General features: G+C 41.5%; 1 protein-coding gene across 5 annotated transcripts in view; it reads right to left on the reverse strand.

Annotated features, from left to right (window-relative positions):
• LOC131065753 (metal transporter Nramp6) overlaps positions 1-23,188 on the reverse strand; it is a 212,720-nt gene that overhangs the window by 32,116 nt on the left and 157,416 nt on the right. For all 5 annotated transcript variants that reach the window (XM_058000381.2, XM_058000380.2, XM_058000378.2 and 2 more), the window contains one exon: positions 8,385-8,489. In XM_058000381.2, the coding sequence (XP_057856364.1) occupies positions 8,385-8,489 (105 nt within the window). The remainder of the gene's footprint in view (positions 1-8,384; positions 8,490-23,188) is intronic.

Below are 23,188 nucleotides of genomic sequence, written 5' to 3' on the forward strand. Positions count from 1 at the left end.
CTAGAAATCCCACGCAAACTTTGCAGATTACAGATGATAATTTTTAAGGAAATCTTTCTAAACCTTGAGAACAATTTTTGAGGAAAAAAAATGTGAAAATCAACAAACAAATTTTCAGGTTAAAAATCATGAAAACCTACCAAACAGGAAATTTGCTTATCACAAAACTTAAAAGGCTGGCTCCTTCTCTTCATAACACTCTGCAACATGAGCCTGCTCCTGTTCTTGAGACCCTCCCAACCTAGATTGCAGAGATGCCAACAATTTCCTGCAATCTTTCTTCATATGGCCAAACTGGTGACAATAATTACACTATACACCCTTCTTCTTCGAAGATTGTTAATATTGACCTTGCCCCTTGTGCTGGAAGGACTGAACTTTACCCTTGTTCTTATACAAAACTTCAGCTGTGAAGGCCTATTCAGTGGACGAACTAGCGTTGCTTCCAAACTACTTCTTCCACCAATCCTGTTGCAAAAGCTTGTTGCAAAGATCAGGAAACTTCAGATCAACACTAGTAGATGATATATTGAGTGTATCAATGAAATGCTCGTAGGATTTGGGAAGGCTTTTCAGCGTGATCACTACCATATCCTCTTCCACCATGGTACGACCTATGGCTTCCAACTGGTCACAGATATCCTTGATCTTCGTAAGATGTGCCTGGATAGATGATTTCTCATCCATCATGATAGAAGACAGCATATTCTTCAGAAAGAAAGCTCGGCTCTTTTCAGACGTTTCAAGAGATCCCAGATCTCTTTTGCTGTTTTACTTGAAGGCACCTGAGGGAGTTGATCATCTGTGATTGAGAGTTTGATAAGCATGAGAGCCTCTCGATTCTTCACATCATGTTTGTCTTGATCATCACTTGCTGTTATAGGACGAGATTCCTTGGCCAAAACAAGTTGATCAAGGCAACGGTACTAAAAAATGGTCAACATGTGCTGTTTCTAGGTGTTGTAGTTGTGGTTGTTGAACTTTTGACTGTGTTCCAACATGATGTTGGTCAAAGATGCCATCACGGAAACTGAGGTTGAACAAGGTCAACCGAGTGAAAGCAAGAGACAAAAGATTTTGATTTAAAAAATTAGAATAGAAGCAGTTGCAAAAAAAATTGAAAACCTGGAGTGGAATTCTTGACAAGAATCCCAACGCACGAACTTCGAGGTTTGGAAGAAACCCAAAAATTCAAATTTTCTACAAATGTATAACTTGAAATTTTCCTGAAAGTAATCAGAAAAAATATAAATTGTAGAAAAAAAATACCTCTGATTTTTTTTGTATGAAAAAAGACGATTTTGTTTTTATTAAAAAAATGTAAAAAAAAATATGAGGGTACTGAAACCCTAGGTCAACGGATTGCTGTCCGTGGCAAAACAAAGACAAGAAAATTCACGATTTTTGCAAAAAACGTGGAGAAAGCCAGAGATTTTGAGAAACCGGCAGAAAAAACCACGAAAAATCACGGAAGGCCACGAAACTCAAAAGAACCAGAAAAAAAATCTGCCGAAAATTGGACCTAGCGCCGCTGTGAAAATTGCAGAAATCACAACCCAATAAAGCAAATAAATCGCGCTTGCTTTTCAGTGCAGAAGACGCCAAAAAATTTGCGATTTTAAAATCACGCTAAATAAAAACGCGTCGTTGAATGATTACTAGTGTGTGCAGGTAGAAACGCGGGTTTTCAAACCATGAAAATAACGTCAAACAAAACGTAGAGGCTAAAATTGCGGGAGTAGGAAAAGAAAATCGCGGAATTTGCGGAAAAATCACGATTTTGACAGTCGCGAAAATTGCGCGTTAAAAAAATCCACCCAACAAAATAAAATCCGCCTAGTAAAAAGTTCAAATCGTGCCCTAGCCGAACCATTGACCTGCAAAAGAAATTTCGCCCAAGAAAAAGAAGACTCATAAAAAATAAATCTCTTAAAAAACTTTCAAAATTTTTCACTTAAGAAACCTTTCAAAAAAATTTAATTTTCATGCTTTGATACCATGAAAAATTGATTGCTCAAATAATTGGATAATCTATTCAACGATATACAACTGTATATATAGAGATTACAAGATGACGTTCTAAATAAAGAACAAGTCGTTTAAGTGAAAACTAATAAGCTAAAAAGCTTAAAAAAGCTAAACAATAAAAAGCTAACTATGTGTCTTTAATAAAGAAGCAATAGTTTCACTTAATTCACTAACAAAGCGAAATAAGTCGACTAAAAAACTAAGTAGCTAAATAAGTCGACAACTAAGATGACCACTAAGAATAGAAGATGACCATTATAGAATAGATATTAATATTATTTCAACACTCATATGCATGACAGAGTTGCATGTTCACAGTAGGAACCTTGAAATCACTTGTATGATCTTCCGCAATCTTAGCATACACAAGATTTTGCTCAAGAGAGAATACAGTCTCCTTTGGAAACTTTATTTTGTGTGGTTGTGGTCATAAAACACTTGTCAACAGGTGGTATGCATGGGGATGTTCTTAACATGTATGCTTAATATATGAAGCCTGATAATGTTCTTTGTCATATCCCCCTCATATTCTAATAGGAGGAATTTTGAATTAATTATTGATATTCATGTTTAATTATAAAAAACCAATAATGATTGCCCCAATAAGCAAAAACAGTGAAGGAAGGGCAGCGGCCTTTCAAAGGGGTCGCTGCCACTAAAGGTTGCGATTGTTGTTGTGGCCTTCTACCTGAGGTGAAGAGGGATAAATAGCCTTCGAGTTCTAAAGAGAAATTACGTTGGCTGGATCTACACTCGGATATGAATAAAAGAATAGAATCAAAGGTGGAATACTTCAGCAAAACAAAAGCAATATAGGGATGGCAAAAGCTGTATGAACTTTCCATTATCTTCTTTAACAGACATAGGCCAATCTGACACATTTCCTTCTTATGCATAGCATCTGATCTTTAGAGTAATCAACTATAGTTAGATAATTAATCATTGAATAATGGTTAAGCAGTGCATTGATATTAGAGATCAATAATACATTTTTGTAATTATTAGAACATGGCTGCCAAAAATTCTAATGAGTAAAGATAGAAGGCTCTCTATAATTTATGTATGTATCCAATCATGGTAAGAGAAGGGAGGAATCCTAAATAGGGGGAAGGGTGTTGGGGTCACCCCTAAGCACGCCACCTCATATGTATGGCTGGGTCCACATGAGGCCAAAGGGGTGCAAAGGTGCTCTGCCTTTAATAGGGTCACACCTAAGCACGCCACCTCATATTATGGCTGGGTCCACATGAGGCCAAAGGGGCGCAAAGGTGCTCTGCCTTTGAGCTTAGGAGGGTTAGACTTAGGGCACCCTATTGGGGTAAATCCTTATCCTCTCTACCATGGTGATGGATGGAATCATGTGAGTGGGAGAAGGTGGCTTGATTGAGGGGGAACAGTTGTAAAGACACCCTATCAAGTTATCCATCCTAGCTTGCTATGATTGGGGTTCCTTTAGTTGGTTAAGTAACCTTGTAACCAATTAGTAAGTTATGATCTATGATCTTGATCTCTACATTTATAGTTGTTTCCTTATGTTTCATCACAACCAAACGTTCTTTACTTTATGTATCATTATAGTTAGTTGTTTGTAATTATTATTCACTTATATAATATAATTTGTAGGTTATTTTCTAACTTGTTTGCAGGTTTTCCCTTTTAAGGAGATAAAGGTGCTCCACCTCTAACCCTCCCTTATTGGCTGAGAATTGAAATCTAGGGCAAACTAGGGCATTTTCCAAAAGGCTACATTACACATGTCCCCAAAAAATCCCCTACAAGAAATGGGCTTGTAGAGGTAGGGGATGCATCCCCATGGAGCATAGATTCGTATTCAAGAAACAAATCTAATAGAAAACACTTCCCCATGGTCTTTTAGACCCATTTTCATACATTTTGTAAATAATTTTAAATGTGTTTTAAAAGAAATTGAAGTACTTTTTTAAGTTGTCAGGTTTTTGTTGATCTTTTGCCAAGTTAGAAATTTTTGGCTTGCCTAGTACTCACCATGTTTGAGCCTATGAACTATGGTTTTTGACAAAAATACGGAGGATCCCATTGGAACATAGTCTTGGTATTTGGAAAAAAGTGGAGGTTGTTACCGCTCCATGTCCACTTAGATTTTTTATTGGCATGGAATGAGTTGCTTATTGGAGGACTAGATCATTTTGAATGTTACTTATCAACACCGAGCATTTAGAGTTTGTCAAGGTCTCCAATACCCCTAGTGAATACATGGAGGCTTAGATGGTCACACTTTATCTAATTGTTTGTGCTCACGACACAACTTGCCTTTTCTCCTAATCCAATGGTTCATACCATTCTATACCTCCCCTATCTTGAATGATTTTGTTTGGGAATGGGTAATAAAGATTAATATTAACATATCTTCATACATGATTGCGAGTGTCAGAAATTTTGTTGAGCTCATATGACACAAAGTGGCATTCCCATTCTTTTCTGAAGAAGATTCCAGCCAATATTTGTTTGGTAGTCAAGAAGTGATACCCATACTAGCACAGTGCTAGAGAGATCTTATATCACGTTAAACATAGGAGCCCAGTGTTTCATAAGCAGGCCCAATTTTCGAGAAACTAGGCCCCCCCTAGAAATATGCAATCATTGTAAATTTTGAAGGCAAAAGCATAAAGGAAATAACTTTTGTTATAACGTGTAAATCAATTGATCCACTTGGCATCTACTTTTCTTGAACCAAAAACCCGAGTGTTTCCAGCCCTGGAAAAGCTTCCATAAATCTGCAAATTATGGCATTTTGAGAATATTTGTTCCATTTTCTCCATTTAAAAAATAGACCTTGGGTGGGGTATCCATTTTGAGGTAATAGCCGTTTTTTTTTTAAATGGATGTTCAGTTTGCTTATGGATTGACTAGCAAATTGGGAAATGAAAGATTTAAACTCCTTGCAGACCTGTTTTTCTCCTAGAGCTACTGCCACCTGAAAAGTTTTCATCATCTGAGGGTTAGCTGAGCTTGATCCTACGAGAGAACATTGTTTTCCCCTTGGAAGGAAGCCCTCTCAGCACCAAGGATTTTATATTTGATCTTGTTGAGTGGAATGAAGGAAGAAATGGTTAAAAGATAGAGATGGAAGTACATAGAGCATATCAAAGAGAAAAACAGTTGTTGCCAAAGTGTTCATCATGATTAATTGATGAAGATGATGATGTGTTACACCATCCACCAAGGTTCAAATACCTGGAGGTGCAACTGGGCTAGGTTCAAGCCCTGGGTGACTTCTGATGGAATGGATCCCCCTGCTCTTGGCAACTTTACCCATATATGAGGCTTAAGGTATAGATGCATGCTTACTCGACATGTTGTAGTCCTCTAGATGGAGGAGATACTGATATCTAGTTGTAATCAAATCGAATCAATCAAAAAAAGTGTTCATCATCAAAGTACTCTTACCAGAAGAGAAAAGAAGCAAGTTCCTATAAATTCAAGACCAAAGATTTCCTAGGAACAAGTAAGAACCTGGTAACTTGATCCTGAACACCAAGGACTGAATCAGAATTAATGTGGTTTGGCTTCAGAACAGTCTGAACAAACCTCTGACAAATTTACTATTAACAATAGTTGGAAGGTGTGGACTCCCTGATAATAGAAAGAATCTGGTAAACAGTGATATCAATCTGATCGGCATAAGAGGATTCTGTAGTGACTAATACCTGAATGTCATTATCTATATGAGAAACAAATACAAACACTTTGATGGGGGTAACAGAAAAAGAAAGATAAAATCCCAGTAAAATATCTGAAAAGAAAATAATATCTTAGCAGAATCCTGTTGTAGATTGTACACCTTAAAATGGCTAAAGACAGATCGATCTACCACACGTTTCATCTCAAGGGACATGATTATTGTTTTGACAAGTAAATAGTGTAAAGACAGATGAAACTGACAGACAAAGCTAGCCAAATGCAAATTTAAACATTCTGACTAATGTTCTTCAAACACCAAATTCAGTAGGAAAGAACTACAAACAAGGAAACAAAGTACCTATCACCAATAAAGATGGATAGATGCATTGCAGAATTCAAGTAAGATGACACTTTATGAGTACAGTCAGGGAATCATCCACTCTGAATGTTTCAACTGCATAGTAGCAAAAATCGTTTGGGGAAAAAATCGGCAAATCTAGAGTATAAGATTTTTTGGAAAAATCGGAAAAAAATCGGGAAAAAATCGCATTTAAAAAAAAAAACATAAAAATTGTAGAAAAAGAGACAAACTATTTTTTTAAATAACTTAAGGGCATTTCCATAGCATAGAGATATAAAGAGCAAATTAATTAACCCATGAATTGTGGAAAATAATTTTTTGGTGTTTATATTCATATTCAGCCTAGAGTTTAGCCTTGAGTTCTATGGTCATCAACACCTTGTGGAGTGTATGGAAGCAGTCCAACACAGAAAGAGCTCAAAAAGTTAAGAGCATTGATCCTAAATGAGACATGGTGGGATAATGTGGAATATGTTTTGAATTTCACTGAGCCCATCATGAGCATGATTAGTTATGCTGATATTGATCGCCCATGTTTGGGTGAAATTTATGATGGCATGGATTGCATGGTGGAGAAAATAAGAGAAGTAATACAAAACAAAAAAGAAAATGACCCAATGGAAACATTTTTCAAAGTTGTGCAACAAATCGTTGTTGACCATTGGAACAAGATGATCACCCCCTTACATCTCTTAGCATTTGCTTTGACACCAAAATTTTATAGTGTAGAGATGCTTGCAACACCAAAGAGGGTGCCACTATATAGAGATGTAGAGGTTTCTATTGGCTATAGGGCTGCCTTTAAAAAGATATATCAAGATGAGGAGACAAGAAATATTGTCTTGAGGGAGTTTGGTCAATTTGTATCTACAAAATATCATGATATTGTAGCTCTTCACGCCAGATACGGGATGGATGTTGATGAGTGGTGGTATGTACATGGCCAAGGCTCCATTTTCTTGCAGCCTCTTGCAATTAAACTTCTCTCCCAAGTATGTATCTTTTTTATTTTTTTATTTTTATAGTTTTCCAATTCCATATGATGCTCATATTAAAAAAAAATTATTTTATAATTTATAAATTTCTAACTATGTTTTAACTTTTAATAGGTTGCAAGTTCTTCTTCAGCTGAGCGGAATTGGAGTACATACTCCTTCATCAAGTCAGTCAAACATAATCGTTTGGGTGCAAAGAAAGCGGAGGATTTGGTCGACATACACTCCAACCTTCGTTTGTTGTCACATAAGAAACCTAAACATAATGCGGGTGCAACAAGGAATTCGGATCTAGCCCCTGAGTGTGCTGATTTAGATGCTATAGTTGCACAGCTTGCCCAAGTCTCTATACACAAGACAGCTATTGAGCTTGAGGGAGACATAGCTAGTAGGAGTGGCATTCCAATGGATAGTGGTTCAAATGATGCTTCAGATGAATATGAATATGGAGATTAAATCCCATACGCCATATCAATATGGCTTGTAATTTGAATTTTCATTGTGTCATGACATTTTGAAACTTGAATATTATCATTTTTGCAAATTGTGAATATGATATTACATTTACAATGTATGAATATTTATTGGCAATTATGGATTTATCATTTATGTATGGGAAAGCTACATTGTATAGATTGTATTGTTGTAATAATGGTAGTGATAGTTATATATATATATATAGACGTACCCGTACCCAAGGAAAAAATAATTGCCGATTCTACGATTCTGTACCCAATTCCGTATCCATATCTGTACCTGAATCGATAACTTAGTTATATTATATAATAATATTGTATATTAATATATATAATATTATTATATAATATAATATAATATATAGTTTTTGTACTAACAAACCCAAACAAACCCAAAACCCATTTTCAAAATTTTGCGAATTGGCGAACCAAGTTTGCAAACTCGTATCTGAACACAAACCTGAACCAATAACTTAGGATACATAGCATTAGGCATACAGAATATTTACACCATCAAAGACAAACAGAAAAATGGAATTTTGAAAACTTAACTATCAAAGACAAGTAAATAGCAAAAAGTCCCGCAACAATTAAACAGTATAACCTTGTTTGTGTGACAACTGTGAGGCTACTCCTAGGGTTGGCAAAATGTCTTAATTACTGAAGAGCTTTATGTTGAAATTCAGGTTCACCGTCTAGGGATACTTCAAGAATTGATGAGGAATATAAGGACAATAGATAAAAACTGTTACTTTCATTTTCAGTGATACCTAGCAGAATTTAATTTTTCAAATTGAAGACATTCTGATTTTGAAATTAATGATCATTCTGACTTAAAAAGAGAGAAAAATATTAAAATTTCACCTGCATAACATACTGGCCAGCATAGGTTCCTGTTATGGTTGAACTTTGTCCAGAAGCTAGCAGAGCAATAGCAAATAATGTTGAACTCCAGCCCCCAAGAACATGCTGCCAAATCAAAACATGAAAAATGTCAAAGAAAGGCAATGTCACTACAAAATAGGTAGAACTAAAACAACTTTCTCTTTTCTTTTTAAGTTATAAAGAATGAAATAAGCACTATGATGCCTAAATAGTTGATAAGACTAATTCCACAATGAGACTAGCTAACAAAATCAAGGGACCTACAAATTTTGATTTTTCTGCTTGTACTTTAGGTTTTGTTCAAAGGTTGCAAGTAAATTCGACAACCCTGTTGGTGTTTCATTTGTCCTTTCCTAGACAAGTTAAATCAGACAGTAACCTAAAACCTACAACCATAAAGAAAACTAGTAAAATCCACACCATACAATATTTAGAAGAGGGTTTTGCATTGTTGGTTGAAAATTTTGTACACTCGTGAAAGCAAACAAAACTGTGGCTTCAACCATAGTGTGTGAGTATGAAACTCTCCTAATTAAAGTAAGGCTCCCCCTATCTATCTAAAACTGAAATAAAAACAAGATGGACAACAGTCTTCCTTCTTTCTTCAAAGAAGTCTATATCCTTTTCTCTCCTTAGAAAAGTGATAGCAAGAAAATGTATAATAATGGTAACAACTTCAAATGAAAACAAGAGAAAGGAAATGAAGTTTCTTGAAAGCTCAAAGACTCCCGTCACTTCCTTCGGGACGGGACAACAATATCAAGCTCAAAGACTTGACTATTGGAAGTCCTATCTACCCTTTGCTATACTAAATTTTACAACAAATAAAAAACAACAGCTCAAAGACTGGAATAATCTATTCTTTCAACACAAAGACAAGAACTAATGCAAGCTCAAAGACTTGCTGCTATTTCTTATCAAACAATAATTTTTCTTCAAGAATAGACGCAAGATCAAAGACTTGCTGCTCCTTCTAGAGATTTTCCTATTTTAATTAATCTTCTCTACTTGCAGCTCAAAGACTTCAAATCAGATTAGACTAAGCTCCTTTAGAAACACTTTGCATGGAAGAAATAAAAAGATTCAAACTCAAACATGTAGCTCAAAGACTCAAAACTTGAGTAATCCTTCTTTATTATTCTTCAAAGCTTTCAATTCACATACATAAGCTCAAAGACTTCTTGCTATAAATTTGGCAGAGTTTTTGCTTGCTTTCCAAAAGATAAAGATTACAATAGACCCCTCAAGTATTTATAGGAGAGGAGTCATGAGAAAAAGGTGGGAGGATCCTAACTAACTTGAGAGATTCTCTCAACCACCAAGACTTATTCAATAACTTGTAGTTGCCTTACATGTAATTACAAAAGTGCAAGTAATGTGTAACTTGCATTTACAAAGTTATATTTTTACATGTAACTTGTCAAAACAAAATTACAAATGCATAACTAAAACTATTCCATGTGTCTAAAGACACGACTCTAACTGCATCATCCTTTGTCTATGATGATCTTCATGTCACTTCAGGATGCTAGAACTTGAAGTATTCTGGATTGGTAAAGACATCTTGAACTGAAACGGGAACTTGCATCCTTGTTTTCTTGCTTGGGGTAGTACTATCTTTTTAGGAGGGAAAGGGTTTCCTTCCTCTTTTCATGTCATGACCATCTTTGTCTTGAAAGCATTCTATGCTCGCAACCATGAATTGTTGTTGTATCTCTTTTCGGTATCGTCCTCCATTCTTGAAATTTGCTTGCAAAATAAGGCCCATGCCTTAATCCATTGATTTGGTAGATCGTGTGTGCAAACCGGACTGACAAGGGAAGAGATAAATTGATGCGAAAATGGGCTCACAAGTGAATATCGGGTTTTGGAAGTTACATTACATGTGTGGGGAAAACAAGAGCATTAACTTGCAATTGCGGGGAACAAACATGCAACTTCATATGTGTAATGGGTAAACACAAGTTTGCACTTGTAATTGGACCTTTAGAACTCATTTTCAAGTGTTTTTTTGAGTGCATTTTGGACCAATTTTGGGTTTTGGATGGCTGACTGCAGGTAGACTTTAAATGGGGAAAAATGAATGAAGGTGTGAAATGAGTGGATGAAATGGTATGTACGGATGATGGAAAAGAATATGAAAAGATTTTGGGAAGATCATCTTCAAGAAAATGGGAAGAACTTTCAACATGTAATCCAGTTCTAAAAACCCGAAATTGAAAGAATGGGTATTTTTCATCTTTGAAACTTGGAATTTAAACAAACGATGGTTAAATCTTTTATCTGTAAGGGAAGAACAATTATTTTCATCCAACTTGTAATCGGGATTTAAAATCTTGAATACAAGTAAAGAGGTAAAATGGGGAAAACAATGCAATTCAAAAATTGCATATCAAGGGGAAAATCTCTCTCACAAAACCGATTTTTGGGGAAGAACCAACCATTTGAAAACAAGAAAAAAAGAAATCTTCCCTTGCTCCAATCTGAAAATGCTTCTTCAACAAGATGATTAATCTTTGAAAGAAGGAAGGAGAACTCTTAAAAAGAAATTAACCGCATTCCAAAACCCTAGCCACGTTTTTGAAAAAATGCCCAAACTGAAAAACGTGGTGTCAAATGCATGGAAAATGGCATGGAAAGTGGCCAAGACTCTTTCTAACCTCAACGCCTTAGCATACCAAGCCAAAACGATTCATAAGATTGCTGATTCGTGGCATCCTTAATGAAGAAAAACATGGTTTTTTTGACAAAAACGTGTTTGCTGTTATAAACCTAAAAACCAGCAATCTTAACCTCCATGTGGCATGAAAGGTGTCTACCAATGCATGAAAATAGGGAGGAATCCAAAACGCCTTCTATCTCCCAAAAAATCTCCACAAAAATTTGCCTAAAATCCTCAAAAAAAACGTTTTTCCTTGCAATTCGGGTTTTTTGGAACCAATACTAGTTTTAATTTGTATGAACCAATGAAAATAGGGTTTTTTGGAGGAAATAACAAGTTTAAAATTTCACTTTTTCAACATGTTAGGCAAAATCGGGATTTTTTGACCAAATAGCAAGTTTAAAATGTCAAAAATGCACTTTATAAGCAAAATCGGGTTTTTGGAAACAAAGTGCAAGTTTTAAATTGTCACTTTTTCATCAACAAGGCAAAATCGGGTTTTAAAAATGCAATTACAAGTTTAAAATCCTCAAAAATGCACTTTATGAGCAAAATCGGGTTTTTTGGAGAGCTATGCAAGTTTAAAATCACTTGTAAATGGGAAATAAAATCCCTACAACAAGTTAGAATTGCTCGCACACATGTAATGGGGTTTTAAAATCCCTATTACATGTAAAAACCATTAAAGTAGGGGTTTTTGGAGAGAACTACAAGTTTACTTGTAACTTAACCAAAAAATCCCTATTTTAACTAAAAACGACCAAAAAACAATAAAAATAATACAAACAATAAAAGGGAAATTTAAAACAAATTACAAGTTTTCATTTTTTAATAAAGTGCACATGTAATAAGCTAAAAATTTCCCTACAAAGACCAAAACAATGGAAATCATTAAACTTGCAGTTCAAGAAAAATTTTCCACCTGCAGTCGGGATTTTAAAACCTGATTGAAGGAAAGACATAGCAAACAAACCCAGAATTCGACGAAATTCGAAACGTAGTTCGAGGATGGACTGAGGATTAAGCCAGTCCAAGAATTAGTCGAAATTCTGCCTCGGAAAGCGTGCCATAGAGTAAAATTTTCATTTTTTCACAAAAATTTCATTTAATGGTCCTTCATTTTTGAAAACAAAAATGAGGACAACATGCATTAAATGTAATTTGCTAATATGACTATGCTTCTGCCCTATATGCCAGCACCAAACTATCAATGGTCAAAAATTACAGTGACATTTTTTATTTTAAAGAAGGTACAATGATTAACCATGAATGGAGACAATTTTCTACTAGTTAAAGCAGAGAGTTGGAGAACAATATTTCTGTGAAAAGCGATTTGAAGTTAAAACATAAATGGATGCTGAGTACTGGCTAAAATAAAGAGCAGCAGATATACATCAACAAAAACTAATTTAGCGAGTGAACACTGCATGATTTCATGAAATAAACAGCTAACTTGCATGCAAAGCTTACAATTTAGAAACATAGATTTTTCCTAGACTAAGCTTGGAAAAATAATATCTTCTATCAATTCAATTCATGAAATTACAAACGAACAATCTCAGTGACAACTTCAAATTATAGACATAATGACTAAATCAGTTGGTAAATATAAATTTGTCAAGTTTAAAGACAAATTTGGAATTGCACCTAGTTTGGTTATTAAAGGGGGTATTAGATAAATTTTAATTTCTTCATGTTAATAATAACTATAACGGTTTGTCAGCATTGTATAGTAGTAGTTTAGTTTCTACTATTGATAGCACACAGTTGTAATTTGTAGGTGGTTGTGAGTTTGCTTCTAAATAATAGGGCCAGCTGTTCAATTCTTTGGCTTAATTTATAAGCCATTCTAGAATGTAATTTCAAGGCTTGTTCAATAAAGCTAATAAACATGCCCTTAGTTCGCTAAAAGGAAACCTCGAGCTATAGTGAGGACAACATAATATGCCATCTTCTAACTGTAAGAAATATTCAGCATAAAAAGCAAGCTTCAAGATGAAAGGCACAGCAGGAGAGGTATAGGTTGGCCTAGTTGTATTTTTGTAAATTTCCTCTTTACCAGTTGTTAAGTGTCTCCTTTACAGGAAGCAGTCAAGTAGGAACATCCAAGGAATACATGAAGAAAGTAGTCTATTGATAGGAATGCAACATAAAGGAGAAAGATGGTTTTCAAAGTACCAACAATGTTGGCATCTAAGAGAGCCTAATGGAGGAATTGACTCAAAGTAACAAATGGCTAAGTATGGATACCTCTCATGACCAGAAGTCAAATCCTCTATGGATCTAAGTCCGTGGATGCAGAAAGTAAATGGAGTAGCAACTAGGTCGCAAACTCAACCTCAATGATGCTCTAAGGAATAGTCCATTTGCAACAAAGAATCTCTTGCAACATGAGAATTTAGACCCTCTCAATATGGACCCAACTAACAAAAGCCTAGCTATGTCTTCAAACCAAAAGCTCATATAAAATTGTTGTTATCGGGAAAAAGTGTATAGTTAGTAATGTTAATTATCAATAGTTAGTTAGCCGACGGGTAGGTAGTTGGAGTCGCGACGGTTGGGTCGCACCCCTTCGGCAGTCATATATTGTACCACCTTCGGGTGTTGAGGGAGGTAATGTTAGCCGTGTCAGATGTAATGTATTGTTAACGACGGATATAATATGAACATCCTTTGACATTAATGGAAAGCTTATTCTGGTACTTCTTTTATATTTACATTGTACATTGCTGTTCAGTTTCTGTATTCTTCCTGTTTACCCAGTGAGGTAAACATTTGGCGCCGTTGCCGACACGAACTCAGGAACGGAAGACATGGATGGCGCACAGACACAATGGGCCTACCCGTTGGTGAGGTGAATCCCGAGGTCGACGATGCCCAAATAGAACTCTATATAGGAGAAGACACTGCGACGAGAGAATTTTCGATTCTACTCCAAGTAGCCATTCAGACCCACGTGCGACGAGAGGCGGCGGAGGCAGGAGTCCCACCAAGTGCCGTGTGGGCAGCGTTGGAAGTGAGTCCGGAGGTAAATCGGTTGATGAACCATCTCCCTCGACTGCTAGCACAAGCATCGTTGGCACAACAAGCTCGCCTGGAGGAGATTGCCCGGGAGGAGCGACGCCAAGAAATTTTGCAACAGTACGAGGAACGGGAAGCAAAACGAGATGGCGCCAGGGGCATTTGAACCGTGACCCATACGGGACGGAATAAAGAACACTTACTGTAATAATTATGTCATATTGTTGGCATAAACTTGTCTTCCACATTATGAATGAATAAAAGTGTTCTACTTTTTATGTCATTAAAGCGGTCTGGGAATTAATGCCCAATACACTGAATAAAGACAAAAATAAGCAACAATATATAGATGAACGTGCAGTAGCCCAACGTGCCTTGATCCTTGAACAGCAAGCGGAAAGGCGACAGAGGTATAAGCGAAGAGAGGAGGAACGCTCCGAAGGGGACGGTGAGGCCAGAGGCCACCCACGGAGTCGGGAGGAGTTACTTGCGAAAACCCGCCGCAGGATAGAGTGTACCCAAACTCAGTTGAGGGAGTTGAGGGACTTGCCACACACACCAGAGGCTAGCAAAACTCCAAGGAGTGGGGAGGAGGCAGTAGAGGGAGAAGACACCGGGGCTGCCAGGAGTGTCGGAGGGACACCGGGGCACGGCGGTCAAGCACCCCTTATAGGATCTGACCCATCAGGAGTAGGACAACAGCCACCACCAGTAGTAAAAAGGCAAGGTATGGCACATAAACAAAAACTTCCAAAGTTCCATGGGGATGGGAAAGAAGACCCTGTCCGCCACTGTCGCACGTGTGAAACAATTTGGGGAGCGAATGGTGTTACCGACGAGGACGATTGGGTAACACAGTTTCCCGCAACACTGAGGGGCGTAGCCATCGACTGGTTTTCGGATACGGACAAGGCCAAAATTGGCACATGGGCAGACCTAAAGAAGGAATTTCAAGCAGAGTTTCGTCTCCTAAGAGATGATAATGAGATCGTAGCCGAAATCTACGGCAAGAAACAGAGGAAGGACGAGACTGTCCGAACCTACAGCTGGCGGCTCAAAGAGCTGCTAGGAAAGATGGAGAACCAGCCGGCAGACGGATTGAAAAAACGGTGGTTCGTGGAAGGCCTAAAGAAATCCCTTAGACGAAAAATGAAGATAGTACCCCCTTCTTCATATTCGGACGCCTATAACAGGGCAATGGATTTAGAAAGTGAACAGAAGACGTCCAAGAAGAAGAAGAATAAATCCTCGACGGACGATGATTCCTCTTCGAACAAAAGTGATAGTAGTGATGACGACTCTAATCGGAAGGTACGGGCTCTCCAAAAAGATATGGAGCGAATGATGAGAGAGATAAAGGCAACAAAAGGAAGCACAAGCAAGGGCGACGAAGGGGAGTTATGGTGCACGGACTGCCGTACCGACGGACACACCAAGGGGTCTTGTCCAAAAAAAAGCATTTTGTGATATTTGTCAGATTGCCGGACACCTTACCAAGGAGTGTCCGTACAATATGAGGACTCGTAGCCAACAGGTCCTCTTTGCAGAACCATCTGCGTCAGCTAGCACGTCCCATCCTGCGAGCAACAACGCCTCGTCTGGCGGCTACCGAAACAACAGGCGAGGAAGAGGCAATAATAACAATACGAATAATAGAAGCCGAATCCAATACGACGCTAAAGGGCGGCCGATGATACAATGTCGAGCTTGCAATCACTGGGGGCATTTCGCTAGAGACTGTACGGTGGAGGAAGCACCACAAAAACTTTGCAAGTGGTGCGGTCCCGGGGACCATGATGATGGCAATTGTCCCAAATCTGGCGTGAACCTATTGAATGTAGAAACGGAGGATGCACTCGCCATAACAAGGTCCAAGACGAAAGCAGCCACTTATCCAGACCCCCGTACGGAAAAACAAAAGGCACTGGACGCACGAGCAGAATTGGAGAAGGAGATGTTGAGGAGCAAGGGTGCACAAAAGCTGGCGGGTACTTCTCGCTCTGAAGGAGAAACAAACATTATAAACCAACTGTTACAGGTCGAGATACCTGTCAAAATGAAGGACCTCCTGGAAAGTATGCCGCACTTGCGAGCGACGTTGTTGCAATCCGCAATAGTAACCCCAGTAGGCCAACCAATACATGGCAAGGACAACCTTGGCAAGACAGCAGCAGACCCATTAACCCTGACGATCAACAGTGGTAGACACCCAGCAGTGGTGGAAATGGGTATATTGGGCACCATCCTGACCGACACAATTGTCGACGGCGGGTCGGGAGTAAATGTCTTGCCAGAGGAAACATGGAAAAAATTGGGTAAACCTACTCTCTAGCCGTCCACCTTTACTTTATTGGGAGCAGACCAACACGGCATCAAGCCGCTGGGCACACTCATGGCGCAACAGGTGACGATCGGAACACAGCCATTCGTCCTGAATTTTGTGGTCATCCCATTGAAGAAGAAGGGGTACGACGCCATCCTCGGCAGAGGCTGGTTGGTGGCGGCCAAAGCAAATCACAATTGGAAGAAAAACACCTTGTCCATGGAAAAGGCTGGCCGAAGGTATACCATTGACCTCAAAACTCAACAGGTCAGTGAAGAGTTGGCGTCGGAGTCAGAGTCCGACAGAGACGATACCGACGAAGGGAAGGAGGGCAGGGAACCAAATGATGAAGGCATCTTAGGAATTCAAGCCTGTTCTGAGGATGAGACGGATTCTTTGAGAGGGCTCTTCCATTGGCAAATGGAAGACTATGAATTATTGTATGGGTGCAATATGTTGGGGATTGAAGGACCTGACATGAACGAGTTTCCGCCAGAGTACGGACAATACAAGGAAGGGGATGTCCCTGTGGATGACGCACCAGCGCACAAGTTTGACAAAAGTAAGCCCATAAGGTATGAAGAATCCGCACTTCAAGTTACAAACCTTGGAGAAACTTCAGAACAGAATAATATTCTAGTCGGCGACGACTGGAATCCCGTCTTAAAGACGGCGGCGTTCAAAATCTTCACAGAATACAAAGATGTGTTCGCTTGGACATATAAGGATCTCAAGGGGGTACCACAAGAACTTTGTGTACATCGGATTCCTCTGGTTCCCGGAGCCGTGCCCGTACGGAAGAGGCCATACAGGATGAACAAAAATTATGCGGCCAGGGTAAATAATGAAATTGACCGCATGCTTGAAGCAGGGATTATCTTCAAGGTCCAGACGAGTGAATGGGTATCACCCATTGTGATATCCTTGAAAAAGGAGGCCGATCAGATAAGAATCTGTGTAGACTTCAGGTGTTTGAATGCTGTCACAATTAAAGATCCATTTCCCATACCATTCACAGACACCATCCTCGAGGAAGTCGCGGGTCACGAAATTTATTCATTTATGGATGGATTCTCCGGATATAATCAAATTTCCATTGCAGAGGAGGACAAATTGAAGACCACCTTTATCGTAGAAGATGGCGTCTATGCATACAACCGGATGCCATTCGGGTTGTGCAACGCGCCAGCTACCTTTCAACGGATAATCCTCCATATCTTCGATAAAATGTCCGTGGGAAACTTCAAAGCATTCTTGGATGATTGGTCCATTTACAGCACGGAGGAGGCACATCTGGCCGCACTTGGCGAATGCATGGAGAGATGCCGACGAGCCCGCCTCGCCCTAAATCCCAAGAAATGCAGATTCATGGTGCCTCAGGGCAAGTTACTAGGGCACATTGTCTGCAAGGCTGGACTGAAGACGGACCCTGACAAAATACGAGTCATTGTGGAGATGGAGGCGCCCGACGATGTCACCGGCGTCAAGTCATTTCTTGGACACATCGGGTATTATAGGCGGTTTATTAAGAACTTTGCCCAAGTATCATACCCACTTGATAAGCTGACACGAAGGGGGGAGCCGTACATCTGGGGGACGGCCCAAGAAGAGGCTTTTCAAGAGTTAAAATCACGATTGGTGGGTGCGCCAATCTTGACATACCCAGACTGGGACAAAGAGTTCCATGTACATGTCGACGCATCCAACTTCGCCATAGGGGCCACCCTAGCACAGGTCGGCAGCCACGGGCTGGACCACCCAGTATATTTTGCAAGTCGACTCTTGTCAAACGCGGAGAGGAACTACAGCACGACGGAGAGAGAAGCCCTCGGCATGGTATACTCCGTCCAAAAATTCAGACATTATTTACTGGCGACACCATTCACATTTTATGTGGATCACCAGGCGTTGATGTATTTGGTGAACAAGCCAATCATCCAGGGGCGGATTAGTCGATGGTTGTTGCTGTTACAAGAATTTACGTTCAACATCATTGTCAGACCTGGCAGGAGCCACGTCATAGCCGACCAGCTATCACGGATCAAGTCGGGAGAGCCGGTCGAAGGCATTAGCGAGGATTTTCCGGACACCCATCTTTTCCGCATTGCCATCCTTCCTCATTGGTACACCAGTGTGGGTGAATATCTGTCAACATCAAAATTTCCGAAGGAAATGCCACCAGGTGAAAGACGGAAACTTGTATTAAGAAGCCGAACATTCCAACTTATAAATGGTCTTCTCTACAAAATGGGACCTGATCAGATCCTACGACGATGTGTCTTGGAAGAGGAAATCCCAGGAGTATTGAGAGAAGCCCATGAAGGGGCTGCTGGAGGGCACATGGGACCGGATACGACAGCAAGGAAGGTCCTACTAGCTGGCTTGTGGTGGCCGACACTGCATAATGACGCCAGAGAATGGGTGACAAGTTGTGATACATGTCAGCGTGCTGGGCGACCATTAAAAAGAGATTTCATGCCACTTAACCCGGCGCATGCTCAAGAATTGTTCGAAAGATGGGGGTTAGACTTCGTTGGTCCATTAAAACCGAGTCGCGCCCGACGATGTAGATACATTGTCGTGGCGACAGAATATTTGACCAAATGGGTCGAAGCCACGGCGTTGGCAGACAACTCCGCCGTCAGCACGGCGAAATTCATTTATGAACAGATTATCACCCGGTACGGAATACCGATTCAACTGACAAGTGATAGAGGGGGGCACTTTGTAAATCATATTGTTCGACTACTGACAACCGAGTTCAAAATTTTTCATTCTCTATCGAGTCCGTACTATCCCAGGGCAAACGGTCAGGCCGAGGCAACCAACAAAATCATCGTGTCGGTAATTTATAAGTCCTGTGGGGTGGAAAAGGAAGACTGGGAAGAGCGTCTGCCTTCGGTACTTTGGGCGTACCGCACAACTTACAAAGTAACCACCAGGCAGACACCTTTCCAATTGATGTACGGCCAGGAAACTGTAGTGCCGATCGAATTCATGGTGCCAAGTCTCAGAATCGCCATTGACAACAAACTAGGCGACATGGAAAGCCTTCGAGAGAGACTATACGCCTTAAATAAATTGGATGAAAGACGAACGATGGCACAATGGGTGACAGACGTGGCCCAACAACGCAGGAAATACTGGCATGACCAACACATTCGGCGGGCGAGGTTCACGCCGGGCCAATTAGTCCTAAAGTATAACGGAAGGAACGAGATTAAGCCCGGCAAGTTTAAGGTGAAGTGGCTAGGCCCTTACAGGATCCAAGAGGTCGCAGCCAATGGATCCGTCAAGCTCTCGACCCTCGACGGACAGGAAATCCCAGAGGGCGTCAATGGGTCGAAACTGAAAGTGTATCACCAGAGGGTGGAAGCGCACAGGAGCAGCCCGATAGGAGGCGCACAGTCGCAGTCAGGCAATAAATGAAAATGGAAAAAAAATTTTGAAAAAAATTAGAAAATTCGAAAAAAAATTTTGAAAAAAAATATATAAAGGAAAAATTGAAAAAATTTTGAAAAAATATATAAAGGAAAAATTGAAAAAATTTTGAAAAAAAAAAATATATAAAAGAAAAATTGAAAAAAAATTGATTGAAAAAAATTTTTGAAAAAAAAAAAAGTTAGAAAAAGGGAGAAAAAGCACCACCGCACGGTGGCCACGTAGTGGCACCACCGTAGGTGGACACCACCGTGCGGTGGCACCACCGACGGTGGAAGCCACCGTGCGGTGGCAGCCGGGGTTATAAAAGCCGCACAAAGAAAAAAAAAGAACACAACACGCGCATAAAGCTGCCGAAGACAAAACGGAGAGAAGGGGAAAGAAGATAAAACACCGCGCGAAGCAAAGGATAAAACACCGCACGAAGCCACCGAGGGTTAGGATAAAACACCGCACGAAGCACAGGCTCCGCACGAGACAAAAACACCGCACAGCCGCGCCTTCACCGCACAGCCACGCCTACCGCACGGAGATAAAACGGAGAGAAAGAAGCTACCGTGCGGTAGAAGGAAGAAGGGGGATTCTGGGCGAACAGCGTGAAAAAAAAAACGCACCGCACAGTCTTCGCTCTTGGGTGCCTGGAGGCAGTTAGCCGTTTTTTTTACTACAGCTAAAATCAAGAATCAGTTACAGGAAGCTAATGGAGTCTGCGGGAAAAAGAAACTGGAAAAAACAATTACAGGATAGCAGCCATAGGAAGCCGGATGCACGTATTCTCCCTTCAGGTGTTCAAATAGCAGGCGGCACGATGGAAGCCAGGCAGAAGAAAAAAACACCACAGCAGCCCACTGTACGAGGGAAGAACACCTCCACTTCACAGAATATCACTTTTGAGGGATTGAATGGGGTGGAATGTCGGAAATGGTGGCAAGACACGCCGGATGATAATTTGGTGAAAACAAGTCTTCGCCGAGCAGGGGTAGAATGGGCTATACGGATGCCTGTGTTCGCCATTCGCGAGTACGAGGGAGCATTGCGGTATATGGTTGATACCTTTGATAGCCGCTCACGGACGAGCACATTTGAGTATTTGGGGAAGGATATCACCATATCCTTCAAACCTGCAGATTTCACCAGAGTATTTGGCATCCCAGGCATACATGGCAAGAAAGTGGACTTGAAACCGAAGAAGATGACACGGGAAGAAAAAGAACATTGGATTAAGCGAGTGTCCCGAGACTTGACCCCCACAGAGTTGGCGAGCATCGTAGACGCCACGAAGGGTCGTGGGATGCGCAGGTCCTTTGTCGCAGAGGGTCACTGGCGATGCATTATGGACGTCATCAAAAGCAGGTTGACAGGGTCGGGTAGGGCATCAGACATCGCTCTACCACAGATAGTATTGATGAACGGGTTGATGAACGGAGTCGTCTATGATTGGGCTACCTTGTTATCTGAGCGAATGTGTGCCTTCTTGATGATGGAGCAGCGCACCTTTTACATGCCCCACTATGCCATTGGACTGTTCTTGGAGGCTATGCGGGAAGCAGTGCCAGAGGTTGAGTTGGAGGTACGGCCACAGGGACCCTTGGCGGAGGGTGAGCCTCCTATCATGCATTGGCGACATCTGGATATTGGACACTCTTCCGCGAAGCGGAAACGGGTATTAGAGACCACCGCAGCAGAACCAGATAGTGGGCGAGAAACTTCTAGCAGTGCAGAGGATTCCGAGGATTCAGAGGATGAGGACGACAGTAGTAGTCGGGCCACAGACGAGGGGAGGATGGAGCCCACCGGAGAGCGAGTGTTGTTTGCACCACCCACACTTCCACTTGGCACACTTGTGGGGTCGTCCGCGGACAGTACTTCGATTCCGGCATTTGGACAGAGCCGCACGCCCGTTACACTCAGGCCCGTGCAGCCGGCCGCAGCACCTTCCACCATACCAGCCGAGGCATGTACCGACAGCACGGCAGAGTTGTGTGGTCCACCGCAGGGAGGCGTGGCAGAGGAGATAGTTGAGACGGAGCCTCAGGTGCGACTGGATGTCGTAGGATCCGATGCAGTGGTGACGGTTGCGGCCTCCTTGTTGGAGGAGCCCGTCGCGGGACATGTTTCCGAGGGGGAGAGAGGGTCAGAGGTGTTGAGTGCAGTTCCATCCGTGGCGGCTATGGGGAGTTGGTTGACCCGGAGATTCCAGATGACAGTGACGCCAACCGTAGGAGCAGCTGTACTCTCACCTCGGCGAGAGCCTCCCACTGAGGTGGTGGATCTGGAGGATTCCTCGGCGGAGACGCAGGCACCAGCAGAGGGACAGGTCCTTGGAGAGGGTGTTCCTACCGGCCCAGAGCAGGCGACTGCTACACTTGAGGGGGCGGGAGAAACACCATTGGGCCAGCAGGATGCAGTTGGTGTGATTGAGGAGACTTTTGAGTTACCACGTGGGCTTCCTGTACCTACATCGGGGCTAGAGGGAGAGGACATTGAGGTTTATCTGGCAGATATGGTGACGAGGGGTCGGCGAGTGGTGGCCGCGGCCCAGACACGGTCTCTACAGCAGGTTGTGGAGGAATTAGAGCAAGTCCTCCAGTTTATGCGAGAGGGCTGTCCCGCAGCTTTTACCTCATGTTTTGAGGCACGAGGGTGGCCAGTTACCCAGACGGAGGCGATGTTGGAGGCTTGGCGTGTGCCTCAGCCCGTCGTGGAGAGTAGGGTGACGACTCTCGTCCGGGAGATTGAGCAGGTTTATAGGGAGGCCTACTATACCTTACGCCAGACACAGCATGGGTCCGCGGTTCGCGAGGCTGCTCGAGTGGAGTTGGAGCGGGACATGGCCAGGCAACAAGCCTCGTGGGCAGCCGAGAGATCAGAGTTGGTCGCACAGCTTGAGGCAGCCCGCGCAGAGAAGGTTGCGGTGGACACCCGTCTTTCAGAGGAACAGAGTGCGCGGAGTCTAGTCCAGCAGGAGTTAGATGGTGTTCAGGCCCAGTTGGTTCGCATGACAGAGTCCGCCGATACCAAGGAGAGGGAGCTACTGGAGGCTGCGCTTATGGTGAAGACTGCCTTAGAGAAGGTGTTGGTCACAGAGCGGGATGTGGCAGCGCGCACCCAGCAGGTCTATGCGCTCCGCGCCCGCCTGGCGGCCCAGACACCTGCATCTCACCCTTCGACTTCACGGACGCTTCCTCAGCCCCCTCCTTGACTTCCACTTGGTTGTATATTTATATTACATTGTCTCCATTTTGTTGTTAGTCGTCGGAGACGACTTCTTTTTTGGGGGGGGATGATGTTATCGGGAAAAAGTGTATAGTTAGTAATGTTAATTATCAATAGTTA

This window comes from Cryptomeria japonica, chromosome 7 (genome assembly GCF_030272615.1).
Source record: "Cryptomeria japonica chromosome 7, Sugi_1.0, whole genome shotgun sequence".
Taxonomy (NCBI): Eukaryota; Viridiplantae; Streptophyta; class Pinopsida; order Cupressales; family Cupressaceae; genus Cryptomeria; species Cryptomeria japonica.